At 33.7% G+C, this 14,246-nt stretch overlaps 2 protein-coding genes across 2 annotated transcripts; both read right to left on the bottom strand.

Moving 5' to 3' along the window:
• Positions 1-656: 656 nt before the first annotated feature.
• On the bottom strand, positions 657-3,969 carry LOC137812712 (protein trichome birefringence-like 23). Its single transcript, XM_068614883.2, has 3 exons — positions 3,348-3,969; positions 2,691-2,968; positions 657-1,629 (listed from the first exon to the last, which is right to left on the bottom strand). The coding sequence occupies exons 1-3, from the start codon at positions 3,694-3,696 to the stop codon at positions 853-855; spliced, it is 1,404 nt and encodes a 467-aa protein (XP_068470984.2). The 5' UTR covers positions 3,697-3,969; the 3' UTR covers positions 657-852.
• A 2,752-nt stretch (positions 3,970-6,721) lies between these two features.
• LOC137812711 (uncharacterized) lies at positions 6,722-13,895 on the bottom strand. Its single transcript, XM_068614882.2, has 5 exons — positions 13,679-13,895; positions 13,495-13,591; positions 13,116-13,191; positions 11,211-11,407; positions 6,722-11,048 (listed from the first exon to the last, which is right to left on the bottom strand). The coding sequence occupies exons 4-5, from the start codon at positions 11,302-11,304 to the stop codon at positions 6,946-6,948; spliced, it is 4,197 nt and encodes a 1,398-aa protein (XP_068470983.2). The 5' UTR covers positions 11,305-11,407; positions 13,116-13,191; positions 13,495-13,591; positions 13,679-13,895; the 3' UTR covers positions 6,722-6,945.
• Positions 13,896-14,246: the final 351 nt, after the last annotated feature.

Raw genomic sequence — 14,246 nt, 5'->3', positions numbered from 1 at the left:
TAAGATTATGTATGAGTATGGATCGAGAATTTCCTTTTTTAGTAAATTTAAAATGTTTAAAATCTGAATTGTTTGAACTGTTTAAAGTATACTGGTTGGTTAAATTAATGATAACTCAACACTTCTTAAAAAAGCAAATAGCTTAAAATATTCCAAATAGCTAAATTGGAATATATGTATGTTCTGTCTAATGCTAGAAAAAACCAACAAGAGCTAAGGCATGTTGAAAATATTTGGAGAAAACTTATTAAAAAGACATCTACTATTTATTATTATTAACATTTTATTATTATTGTCATTATCATTATAAAAATAAAACTTAAAAATCAATTACAGTATAACCATAATTTAGTACAAAATTATGCAAGTTATTAAATTATAATATTAGAGACTAACTTAATTTATTTATGCATTTAAGAATTAGATTAAGTTTTGTATTCTTTCATGTCAAAATTAAGAGACCTCACATATTTAAAAATTCAGACTTTAATTAATACCACGATATTTCCACTTGTTGGAATGTGGAACTAATATATACTGAAGCCAAGACAAAAGAAAAATCTACACAAGCAATTAGCCAACCGACATAAATTTCAGCATCTGGAGGACAATTTAACATATTTATTGAATTAAGGATAAATAAATACTAATAAAAATGGAGACAGAAGAGAGATTTTCATATCAAATTAAGTGTAAACTAATATTTAGAGTCCTTTTTGCTACATTCAATATATTTGCCTCCAATCTCCATGATCCTTCTGTATGAATATGAATATCAAGAATCACAGTATACAACAGAGAGTAACAATTCACTCAATATTCACAACTGTATGGGATTTTGTTTTTCTTTTCTTACCCCTTCTTCGCAACCATCTCCATTATTATATCATTCCAAGTGTCTATTGGCCCAGGTAAGCACCAATGCAAACAATCATTCTGAACTTGAGCTTTCTTGCCCTTTGCAAATGGTTGAAATTGTCTGTATGGACCAGGATGACCATCAGGTCTCAATTGTGAGAGTGCAGAAAAATCCACAAGCTTAAAGTTCACCCCTTTTTTTGAAGCTTCAGAAGCTGCCTTTCCAACCTCATCTAACTCTATGTCACGCAGCATCTGGTTCAAATATTTCATTTCCATCTCACCTTCTTTTATTGGTGCTGTTCTATTGCAAGTTCCCCCACTAAACCACTCCCCATTCTCAAAATGATCAGCCGTGAATGTCCTGAAAAAAATCATCCCTTTGTGATTTGAAGAAACTATGAAGTTCATCACAAATTTCAAGGCTTTGCGATATGCAAAATTAAACCCCAGCTCTGTCAGGTTCCTCCCAGAACAGGAGTGGCAGCCCAATATGGTGTCATTCTCATAGTAGATTGCGGATTTCAGAAACCATTTCCCAGTTGAAATAATGATGTAATCAAAGTCCAGGTACTGATCCGTCCATTTACTGTCCAGTTTGTCAAGGTGTAGCTCAACTTCAGAACTCGAAACTCCATTTATGTCTTCAAATATAGCAGCTTCCACAAGGAATGGCGCCCAAATCACTGATATACTGAAGTTGCTTGAGGGAAAATTCCAACTTTTGCTCTTGTATTCCTCATCATGGTAGACTAAGACAGGTTGTTCCACCTGAAGGACAAAATAGTTCGTGTGAATCACTCTTCTTCCAAGGGTTCCTCAGAGTAACAACACTATATATGTATATATAGGCCACAATAATTTCTAAAATACATTATGCTCTGGAACATTGTATTAGGATTTTGTAGTGGTAGACAGTTAAACTTTATAAGGAAACCAATGTTGTACCATAGATACAGAAAGTATTGGAGATCCATTGACTAGAGATAAGGCCAAATTATAGTAGATCAGTGACCTGCAAACCTTTATCTTGCAAACTAGTTTTGTGAAATTCAGTAGGCATAAACCTATTTTGTGAGATTGTATCATAGTCTGAGATTATAATTGCAACCGTGGGTGCATGGACTTCTTTACAAAAATCAATAATCATTCCAATGGAAGTTCAAATCAATCCTTGTAAACCAAAATGATGCTATTCTCAATGAATTCAGTGTGGAAGAACAACGTTTACAAATATTTGTATAGTATCCAAATCTCAGTGCCTCAAATCTATAAGCCACTAGATTCTGATGCAACATAAATGATGAAGTAAAAAAAACATCGATTTTACTTAACTCTCAAGAAGGCACTAAATGTTGGAAGTCCTACATCGAATACATATAAGACCAATTTACAGTATATAAAGTGGAGGTAATCCTCACCTTAAAATCCAATTTTGTGAGGATAGTTAGGCCTAAACTCCCTTTCTAATACTAAATCATAGGTAGATGCCAATAAGCAACTGATAAACATATAACTACCAAGTACTTAGGCCTACTCCATCATTTATTTATGCAAACAAGTGCAGCCAAACAAAAGCTTTCTCACACAAAAAGAATCAGACTCTTGATTTTATTTTTCAAAGTAAATAAACCCAACCTCCAAGGTTTGACATTGGAACCAGAAACAAGATCTGGTCCAACAAGAACTTAAGTGCAAAAGGCAGTTGTCTGATCCTCATAGAAACAATCAAACATTCACAAGAATCGAACAAAAGGAAAAGTAACATTTGGACCTAACGATCTGCTTTTAAAGTCAGTTAGCAGAACCACTAATGATTTGGCAATACATACCTTGGAGAGAATGCAAAGCAGGGATTGAACATGGTTGCGGGAAATGGAATCACCAATGAGTGCCCAGGCTTTGTTCCGCATCATGTTGAGAAACCTCTGTGGATCAAGCTGAGGCAAATCACACTGTCTAGGAGCCCACCTCCAATACAGAAACTCCCTATCAGGCCTTCCATTCTTCAAGCAATTTTGAGGAGGTTCAATAAGGTCGCAGCTTTCATTGGTATAAGCTGGTCCAAACGGGTTCCGGACCCAATCCCCATTAAAGTAATCACATTGTTCTGCATTCAATAAAGTTCAAGTCAGAACCACACATTCACACTCCTACCTCACAATCCAACAAACTTATGTAGAATTTAATATGAACAACAAACTATTCTCTTTAAATATTTAAAGCAGATGCATCACCGACTAAGTTAAAATAACCTATTCGTTGTTAGTTGACTCCCCGCATTGAAGTGTTCCTCTACACTCAAAGTACATAAAAATTAAGCTCATCTATGTAATGTAACATACATAACCATTCAACTTGGTATGGTGGTATAATAAGCTATGATGATGGAAAACAAATTCCCCAAGACCATAAGAGAATTGTAGATCTAAACGCACGTGAGTATATTTTTCTGACAAAGGGGTAAAAGAAAAGAACCCAACACTCACCTGATTCTGTGGGAGAGAGCTGATCTTCAGTTTCAGAAACATAGTCCAGAACAGGTGGGGGTTCGGGAACACGTTCCAGAAAAGGTGGAGGTTCGGGAACATGTTCCAGAACAAGTGGAGGGTCGGAAACAGGTTGTGAAAGAGATGACGGTTGAGGTGGGTCGTGGGGCTGTGACAAGGTGACTTTTTGAGGAAATGGGGATTCGAGAACAGGGGAAATCTGCGAGGAGAGGGAGTGAAAGAAGAGAATACGGAAAGCAAGGCCTATGAAGAAGAAGGTGAGGAGCAACTTGAGGAAGATGTTTCTGTGGGTGAAGGGAAAGTTCTGCTTCAAATAATCGGTCCTCATTCTGTGTTTGTTTGTTTGGAGAAACAGTGGTGACAGAGCATGGAACAGAGGAAGTGAGTTGCTCTGTGTTGAGTCTTAACGAGAAATGAAAGTGACGAAGCTAAGGAGAAAGCGCAAGGAGAAGGTGTGGAATGGTTCGCAGATCCATGTCTGTGACCGACGAGTTTTGACGACAAAACAAGATTCTCTCCACCTGTTATTTTCCTTTTTAATTAACCATTTTTCTCTTAGCTTCACTTCACTTCAGATCCATGAGTAAACAATGGTTAGAATGCATTAACACAGTATTCTTTTTAGTATTCATTTTTTTCTTCTTCACATTAACAGATCCATAATTCAACATGAATATTTATTTCTTATATTGTAATGGAGATTCATCTCCTTCATTAGAATCATTTCAGTTCATAAAATAAATCAAAAAAATCTCAAAGTTGTTCTAATGGGATTTAAACCCCTTCTCATCAAGTGAATTGGCAACATATTATTAATAATATCACTCACAATTACGCTTTGAGTTAATACTTTATTTTTTTAATGGTAGATTTTTTTTTCTATTTATCAATATTTTAAAATTCAAAACAATATTTATTACTTTTACATTTTTTTATTAAAAATAAAAAGTTATTTGTTAGTTTTTTGCCCAAAAATTATGAAAAAATAATAATGTTTTGATTTTTATAATGTATGAAAGGTAGCGTAAGATAAAAGTAATTAACTACTTACTTTTTTTAACAAAAGAAAAAAATAGTTACTAATAATTTCTTCAATTAAATAAATATTTATTTCTCATTTATTTAATAAATTTGTTAACTATATCTCTTTTACCCCAAAAGAAAAAAAAAAGCAATGACTATATTCCTACTGTTACTACTATTATTGGCAATATCATCATTACCGCTTGCAATTAAGGTTATAACGTTGGCTTAACTTTTAAATTCCAATCCTATAAAAACCATTTAACTTCAATCAATTTTTTTAATGAAGTAGTATAATTTTTAGAATGAAAAATAGTCAAGAAAATTGAAATTAAATGTATTTTTCAGTTTTTATCTCACAATCACAATGTTTTAATAAGACTCAAATATTTTGGAAAATGAACATTCTTTTGTAATTGTTTTCATAATTATGCTTTTATACATTTATATATGATTTAGTTATGTTTAATCATGTTTAGTACAAACATATTGTTATACTTTATTATTGTAATATTCTATTTATGAAAGAAAAAAATCTATTGAAATTATTTGTCATTTTATTCGAGAAGAGTTGTTGTTCAAGAAAATTTACACGTTGAATCAAATGATCAACTTGGAAATGTACTAACAAAATCCTTAAAATGACCTTAGATTGAATATATTTGATCCAAGTTTGATAGATACAGTTTATATGTTCTAATATGAGAAAGAATGTTAAATTAAATTAAATAATCTTAAATAGAATTTATTTTATTTAAGATTCTAATCTCTTCCCTCTCATACATTGTATCTAATAATAATAATAAGTATACTAATTTAAAAAAAAAATATTATAAGAAGTAATACTCTTAAATAAGTAAAAATGATTAATTTTAAAAGTTATTAATATATTGATATTTTTAAATTTTCAAGCTATTCATCACTCGTGTGAAACATTGCACACTTTAGACAAAGTGTTGATATACTCATCACTTAGTATACTGATTTTAGATTAAAAAAAAAACTTACTTTAAATGAAATTTTAATTGGTCAGAAATACTTTTTTCTAGTTGGTGAAATCTATTTGTAAAAGAAACTAAAAATTACTTCAAAATTACAAAAGGAAAAATAGAAAAAAGAGAGTTCAAAGTGGCATACCGAAAATGAAACAAAAAATAACAAAGAAAAAAAGAAATGGGAAAAGTTTGCGTACATTACTTCCATCATGTTTTTTTAAATCCAAGTGAAGCTGGAAACGATTTTAATAGAGTGGGAATGATTTCTTTAGAGCACAAACTTTTTCTAGCGTATTTCTTTTAATTACCACTTTTTATTTCAAACTTTAGTTGAAAAAAAAGAAATAAACATTGGTAATTAAGAAAAAATATAATATTGTAAAACAAGTTCAACCTAGCACATTGTAACAAAGTTGTTCCTTAAAGAATTTTTTGGATAGTTTTTTTTTATTAACTAATTCATCTTATATTAATTTCTTCAAATGCTAATTTTTATCTCATAATAAACTCTTTTTTTTATCATACTCTCACACTATTAACAAAAACTTAATACCATAACCTTTCACACTACTTGATAAGAATTTGTACAGAACAATAAATAGGACAAGGGATGAGAAAGTGGGTAAATATTAAGAGAAAAAAACAAGAGAAAAAACGACATATTCCAGCGTAAGTGAAACAGCTGTAAAGTATTAATTTATTATTTTAATTAATAGATTTCCAAAACGGAATAATTATTGTTACGGATGATGCCAAATCTCATGTTTATTTTCCTTTGGCTTTGGCAACTATACTTGAGTGTATAAGTTTATGATATGATATTGAATATAATAAAACATGTTATCATTTAGGATTTTCACTCTACACATGTCTTTTTTTCTTTATCTATTGTGTTGGGATTGGTTTTCCCAGAGGAAGGGAGGGTTTCTGTGTTGTGAATTCCTTTTCCCGCTGCCAACAAATTTTTATTTTATTTCTAATCGTCACTTTCGATTTTGAAAGCATAAAAAATTACAATGATTACAATGATTTAAATTTTAAACATCAAAACATACTATTTTATAAGGATTTTAACATGTAAATTAATGGACTCAAATTAAAGTATATCATCGGATAGAGAGGCAGAATATATATATGTTAATATGAACCATCAAGACATAATCTAAAATATCATTCTAAATTATTTTGAATTATGTAACAAAATCATATTTTAAATTCTGCATGGAGATGGCAAAACGAACACGAAACAGGAACAAGCGTTAGAGAAATAAAAGAATTAAAACAGGAATTTTGATACTGGGCACATTTTTTTATCAAAATATTTACGTTGAACAATTAAGGAGAAAACTCTGTAACATTATTCAATTCAAAAAATTCAAGAGAAGAACAAAACTAGCTCTACACGATGCTCCTGATACTGGACAAATTGAATTACAGACACGCACATATTTGGATAGAAAAAAAGAAGAAAGAATGAATTCACATGAAAAAAAAAATTGAGCTAATGAGAAGTTGAACATACATACATAATTGAAGAAGGTGCATAGAAAAATGAGGGTTTATGCTGGTCTCTGGCCCCTGCGAGTATTTGATAGAACGTCCTTGAGATAGTCATAGCGACTGCGATGATAATCAATCCACAAACACAGCTGCCTTATGACCTCCCTCTTCTCCTCTCCCAAGTCCAACATACCATCCTCTTTCTCTTTCATCATTTTCTCCAACTCTCTAACTGTCTTCTTTAGTTGTACTACAGTTGTTGTCAGATTCATCTTCTCTGATTCCTCCTTCCTTGTCTTTGCCTCTAGCTTCTCAACTGTCTTCTTCAAAGCCACTTCCTCTTCATTTTTAACTTGCAGTTGCTTCAACAACTGCCTTTTCTCTCTCTTTAGCTTCTCCTTTTCCTTATTCATATCCCTAACTTGCCTCTTTACAACCTCAATATCGCCTGAGATGTTAGAGACACACTGCTCGTAATTTTTGCAGTCATCAGAAACTCGACAGCTTACAAATTCAATGCCAGTCCTGACACTGTCCACACACTCTCTGACATTAGAGACAATTCCATCCAAAGCTTCATTGTTAGCAGTTATTGTTGCTGATAAAATAGCAATTCTGTCTTCAAGTGCTCTCTGATCTTGCTGAAACTTTTCCTCCGTCTTCCTAAAGCTTTCTTCTTTCTCACTCAGCAATTGCTCTGTGACCCGCAGCTTCTGGTTTGACAGACGAAGCTTGACCTCAAGCATCCGAACATTCTCAAGGGAAGTACTGATTTCATCTCCTTTCTCTTCTAGGTCACTTTTTAGGTCTTCTACTGCATGTTCCAAAGCAGCTACCTTCTTATCTTTCAACGCAATGCCTTCACGAAACTCTCCTGCCATTTCTTCAATCTTCTTCTCTGCAACTTCAAGCTTGACCATGCATTCCTGAAACAAACCATCAATTTTTTTATATTCTTCATTTAAGCTCTGGTGTGAATTTTCTCGCTCTTCTAGTGTTCTCGTAAGATCCATAGTCCTGCTTGATATATCATTCTTTTCATTCTCTGCCATTACAAGGCTTTTTTCATGTTCTTCACTAATTTTTTCGTAGTCCAGCTCCAATTCTTCTTTTGTTCTTTGTAAGGAAAGTAAGTCTTTCTGCAGATTATCAATTTGGGCCGTGAAGGCAATTACTTGGGCGGAAGCCTCACTCTCTTTTTCGTCAAGCTTTTCCTGTAAAGTGGATAACTCTGACTCTTTCTCAGCTAATTTTTTCTCCAGTGCAGTAATCGTTGTCTGCAATCCTAAAATTTCCTCTCTCAGTTCAGTGTTCTCATGGTCTTTAGCTCTGATTTGCTCTTCAACTTCACCCTTCTGGTTTTGTGTGGAATCCACCTCCATCTTCAGCTTTTCACACTGCTGTTCTAATTCTTGGTTCTCATTCTGTAGGGACACCAAATCATGTTTCAGATTATCAATTTGGATTGTGAAGGCAGCTATTTGGCCAGAAGCCTCACTATCCTTTTGGTGAAGATTTTCCTTTAAAGTGGATAACTCTGACTCTTTCTCAGCTAATCTGTTCTCCAGTGCAGTAATTGTTCCCTGCAATCCCGAAATTTCCTCTTTCAGTTGGGTGTTCACATGGTCTTTAGCTCTTATCTGCTCTTCAACTTCACCCTTCTGGTTTTGAGAGGAATCCAGCTCCATCTTCAGCTTTTCACAATGCTGTTCTACTTCCTCTTTCTCATTCTGCAAGGACGCCAGATCATGTTTCAGATTTTCAATCTGGACTGTGAAGGCAGTTATTTGGCCTGAAGCCTCGCTCTCTTTTTCATGAAGCTTTTCCTGTAAACTAGATAGCTCTGCCTCTTCCTTGTCTAATGTTTTCTGCAGTGCAGTAATTGTTCCCTGCAATCCAAATTTTTCCTCTCTCAGTTCCGTGTTCTCTTGGTCTTTAGCTCTCAACTGCTCTTCAACTTGAACTTTCTGGTTTTGAGTGGAATCCAGCTCCATCTTCAGCTTTTCACATTGCTGTTCTACTTCCTCTTTCTCATTCTGCAAGGACGCCAAATCATGTTTCAGATTATCAATCTGGACTATGAAGCCAGTTCTTTGACCTGAAGCCTCGCTCTCTTTTTCATGAAGCTTTTCCTGTAAACTGGATAGCTCTGCCTCTTTCTCGGCTACTGTCTTCTCCAACACAGCTATCGTTCCCTGCAATCCCAAAATTTCTTCTCTTAGTCCACAGTTCTCATGGTCTTTAGTTCTCATTTGTTCTTCAACTTCGCTCTTTTGGTTCTGTATAGAATCCACCTCCAACTTCAGCTTTTCACACTGCTGTTCTAATTCGTGTTTCTCTTTCTGCAGTGATGCCAAATCATGTTCAAGATTCTTAATTTCAGCTGAAACTTCTTGCTCTGCGCTAATAAACTTATCCCGGAGAATCAAGAAATTTGATTCTCTCTCTGTTGATGACTTCTCTATTTCTGCTATTCTGTCATGTAGCTCCAACATTCCCTCTCTCATTTGACTGATCTCATGGTTTTTATATCTTATTTCCTCTTCAGCTTCACTGTTTTTGTTCTGAACGGTGCTCATCTCTGATTCCAATGTCCTTAGCTGCATGGCTAAATTTTCCGTGTCTTCCAGAAGTCTCTCTTGTTCCCGGATTTTTCTGTCAATTTCCTCTTTCAGATTTTGCATTTCAATCACATTCTTGGAGTTCTCGTGGACTTTTTCTACTAACTGAGCTTCCAAGTCAGACTTCTGGTGTTGGAGGGACGTCACTTCTTGCTGCAATGCATTCACCTCATTTGTAATGCTTTCCAGTTGAGTGGAAGCTTCGTTACTTTTAAAAATTATCTGCTCTTCCAGTTCACCTTTTTGAGTATGTAGTGTCTCAATATCAGTTAGCAGCTTGTTTATCTGAAATGTTAAATCTGACATTTTCAAAGATGACTCATTCTCATTATCTTCAAGTTTCTTCACCATAGCAGACAGCTCCTCTTCTCTTTCTCTGGACTTCAATTCAAGTTGCGATATTTGGTTTTGTAGGCCTGAATTGTGCTCTCCTAGTTCCCTTGCTTCAGTGGTGCTGCTCTTCATTTGCTCTTCCATATCTCTTTTCTGGTTTTTCAGTGATTCTAACTCCAACTCCAGGTTGGTGACCTGTGCCTCAAATTCCGTGATACGATTTGAGGATTCTTTCTGAAACCCTTCATGCATCTGAGTAAAGGCAGAAATTTCCCTTCCACTCTCATCAAGTTTTTCCTTTAACTGACTTGATTCAGCTACAAATTCTTGTATTCTACTATGAGCTTGCTGAACCTCATTTGAAGCCTGTGAAAGTTGCATTTTTAAAGATTCGTTTTCTTCCTCAGCAACTTTCAGATTGTGACTTATACCTGTCATTTTCTGTTCAGCGTGTTCCAACTGCTGTTTCAGAACGGAAAGTTCACCTGTAACTGCCTCTAACTCTTTGCTAAGAGCTAATTTCTCATCCTTCAGTTGATCAACAAGGGTTTTGAGGCCATCAGTAGTCTTCTTTTCCTCCTCAATCTGTTGGAGAGCTGTCTCCTTCTCCATGGTCAAACTATCTTTTTCTATCTTCAGCTCTTCCAATCTTTGACTCAGTTCAGCTTCTACTTTAGCAGCAATATCCACTTGTTTATTTAGTTCAGCATTCTCAACCAAAAGTTTAGATCTTTGAATGCCTGATGCTTCAGCGTCACTTTTCAAATCCATGTTAACTGTATCTGCTTCTTGTATCTTGTTCAGTGCTGCAAGATATTTGGAATTAAGATCCTCCTTCTCTTCATGTGAAATTGTCAACTTCCGATTTGATTCAGCCACTTCTGCATGCACCACTTCAAGTTCTTGCTTTAAGCCATCGATTGTCTTTTGAAATTCATTTTCCAATTGTCCGTTTTTTTTGCCTTTGTTCTTTGAAGAATAATCTGAATCTGAGTCTGAGCTGGATGAAGAACTCTCATTTTCTCGCTTGCCCTTGATCCTTTTCCTTAACTCACCTGTTAGATTATCATATTGTGCATACAGTAATTGGTATTGATTGTGGAAATCTTCAACCAGTTCAATAAGTGGTTCCCTCTTAGAAATACCATCCTCTTCAAGGTTGTCATTTTTAATAAGTTTCAATATTTCTTTCACTTTGTCTTCAATATCTGTACGAAAAGTAGAAAAACTACAAATCATTGGTTTGATCATCATGGAGTGATGCATCATACTTGTATATCATAGTAAACTATTCATCACTATTTTCAGTGATATGATATCATGCTGTCACAGTAGCAGCTGAATTTAACACCCTTCATAAAAAATTGTACCTGCTTTAGCTACCTGGAGCTGCTCTTCTTTATTAGAGTCAATATGACTTCCAAACAAAGATTTGATAGACTCTCTAAGGCGATGTTTCACCATCTTTCTTATAGATTTCAACTTCTTAGCAGGATCACATCAAGATAATATGTTCCCCACGTTGGTTCCTGGAAGTCAGGAGTGGAAAATTTTAACACAATTGGGCCTGCAATGTACACAAATTTGAAGATTTTTATTAGAAATATTCAGATACGTCGATAACGAGAATACAAATCTAGCTATTTTGAGCCATAAAATTTTTATTTATATCTATCAAACTTGATAAACAAATATAAATTATAGAAGAACAACTGAAACAGGTAGAACCAGTCCCTGAATAATTCAAATGGTAGAAATTACAATCTGTGATTCCTAAATTTGCACTTGGCCATTAATTTCAATCAATGAAGTCCCAAAATTGTATTGATCTTAAGCATAATTTTCAGTTTTTTATCATTAAAGGACTTGTATAACCAACATTGTATCTTTCAAAGCCTAGTTTTTTTTCTTTGCTCGTTGTTTTAGTTATAGCAGTAAGAGTGCATGTGACATTCGTGGGCAGTCTTTCAACAGCGACACTTTGCCACAAATGATTTTGTTCAACAGCTTCTTTGCCCACCAAGATGATGGGATGCAATATTTGATGTGTGAACCAAAACATTTAAAGTAAAATATTTTTCTAAAAAGATATCACTATCAGAAAATGTTGCAGGAAATTTACGGTGGGTTATAAGAGAGAAAAGGGAAAGAAAAGAGAAGTGAGTAGTTTGGTAGCAAAAAAAATCATGTGGGACCCAAAAAAATGTTTTTCCATAAAATAGCAATGAATTACATGATTGATTATGTTAAAAACATAATCCGTTTATGTTGTGCATTACCAATTTTTAGTTAAAAAACACTTTCATAGATTTCGTGGCTCTCAATCGTTTGTGGGAAGCTTAGGTTTCTTTTTTTTCTGAAAACTTATTTTTGTTATAGTAAATAAATAAAGTAATATTAACAATAATAATAAAACAATATTAATAAAATAATAGTAAGCTATTTTAATAGTTTTATTTTTAATCAAATAATCTCAAAAAGTTCATTTCCACTGTATTTCTCTTCCTTTTCTTCACTTATTTTCTCTCTATTTATCTATTTTCTTTATCAAATGCTACAATATAGAGAAAGATGTAAAATTACAAAGGTTTTATTCAAAAGCAGAAACTACTATTATTTTCTAAACTCATCAATCCAATGTTAAAATGAGGCTTGATGATCTCATGCTTTAGCCGCTTTATTTCACTTTTTTATGGGGATAAACAATAGGGAATTTGGGTTCAGGCATGGATAAACTACGGGCAAAAATATAATACAGAAAATAAAGAGGAAAAAGAGGAGAACGTTTAATTGTTTGGACCCACCCTTCAGGGTCAGATTCTCAATAAATAGATGTTATGACTATCATCGCTGGACCAACTTTTTATTCCCTTACCTTCTCAGACTTCAAATTTTCAGAACCAGATATAAAAATAAAATAAATATATAAGTATATATATATATATTTTAATTTTTTTTTAAAAGATAAAAATAAGAGAGATAGAAATAGAACAACTAGTGTGAAACAACAGCAATAATCTGACACCACGTCAGCAACCTCTTGGAATCACCCCAGATACAGATTGGAAATCAAATGGCACAGCTCAACACAAAAACTAGTTTTTCTTTTAGTTATTGCAGGTTATTTAAAACAATCAATGAATCAACCCGAGAAAAAGGAAAAAAATAAAACAATCTTTACGAGGGAAAAATAAAAGAAAACAGATAGCAATCACTAATCTTGATGTTCAAGATTCACACAATTGTCATTATTTTGCCAAATCCGATTTAAGTACCTGAGATACGGTTTCAGTTTCCCTTCTACTCTTCTCTAAAGAATCTGCGAAGCTCCAAAAGCAAAATTGCAGCTACCTGCAGAGAAAAATTACAGAAGTAAAAGCAAATTCAAGGTAAGAAGAAAGACTAGCGAGTTTCACGTTTAATCAATGCATCACCGATAATAAAATTACCAAAACAATAACGGTAAATAATTTCACATAGCAGCAATAGTTTTCTTTCTCTGTCAACTGTCAGTAATATCTACGCAGATTTATTAATTTCGTCCTTAAAATTCAGAGCATGGCAAAGAACACAGTGGTACAAGATCGACATACAAAATTAACAGTAAAAAATCATATTAAAGATTAAAGATCAGATAGAACTGCGAAAGGTTACCTTGTGCAACTGCAGAGAAAGAGAAAAAAGAATCAAAGAAGAAACCAGGAGACGCTGAATTACGAAGTAAACAAAGTTGATCCGATCCAATCCAAAGCTGAAACGATTCACGAAAACGTAAGAGCTTGAAATTGAAGTGATGGAAGATTATAAGGAAGACTGTGGATAGGAAATCGACGGTCACCAGTGAAACTTGGAAGGAAGATCGTAGGAGCGGGAGCAGAGGATCAGAGAAGAAATAAGGATTGAAGGAAAGGAAGTGACTAGAGAGGAGCTTGAAGAAAGACAGAGTTTGTTTTGCTTTGGTTTGGTTTGGTTTAAATTTGTAAAATTAAATAATAAATAAATAATGGTAATGATATCAAAAAGTGGCTTTGTTTTGTTTGGATTATAGCGCTCTCAAGAGACGCCAGCATTTTGCACCTTCAAATCTCATGAATGGAATCTTTGGATTGTTTTTCAAATCTTTGCCCTTTTTTTCTCTCTTTATTACCACAATGCCACCATTACCACTGTCGACTTATTTCTTGAGTTGATTGAGGGAAAGACACGTTATTTTCTTTTGAACTTCTGGACACTGTATTATTAGTGTTCCAGATTTTATTTTATAAAATTCATACTATTATTTTCCAAATTTTCATTTTCTATTTTTCTTTCATTTTTGTACACTTTTCCTAAAATATATAATAATATATACAATTTTTTTATTAATACTAACTTCTTATAGTTTATTACGTAATTATACAAGTAAA

Source organism: Phaseolus vulgaris, chromosome 2 (genome assembly GCF_051622355.1).
Source record: "Phaseolus vulgaris cultivar YP4 chromosome 2, ASM5162235v1, whole genome shotgun sequence".
In the NCBI taxonomy this organism is placed as follows: Eukaryota; Viridiplantae; Streptophyta; class Magnoliopsida; order Fabales; family Fabaceae; genus Phaseolus; species Phaseolus vulgaris.
The sequence above is the reverse complement of the archived record's forward strand: the minus strand, read 5'-3'. Positions and strand labels throughout refer to the sequence as shown.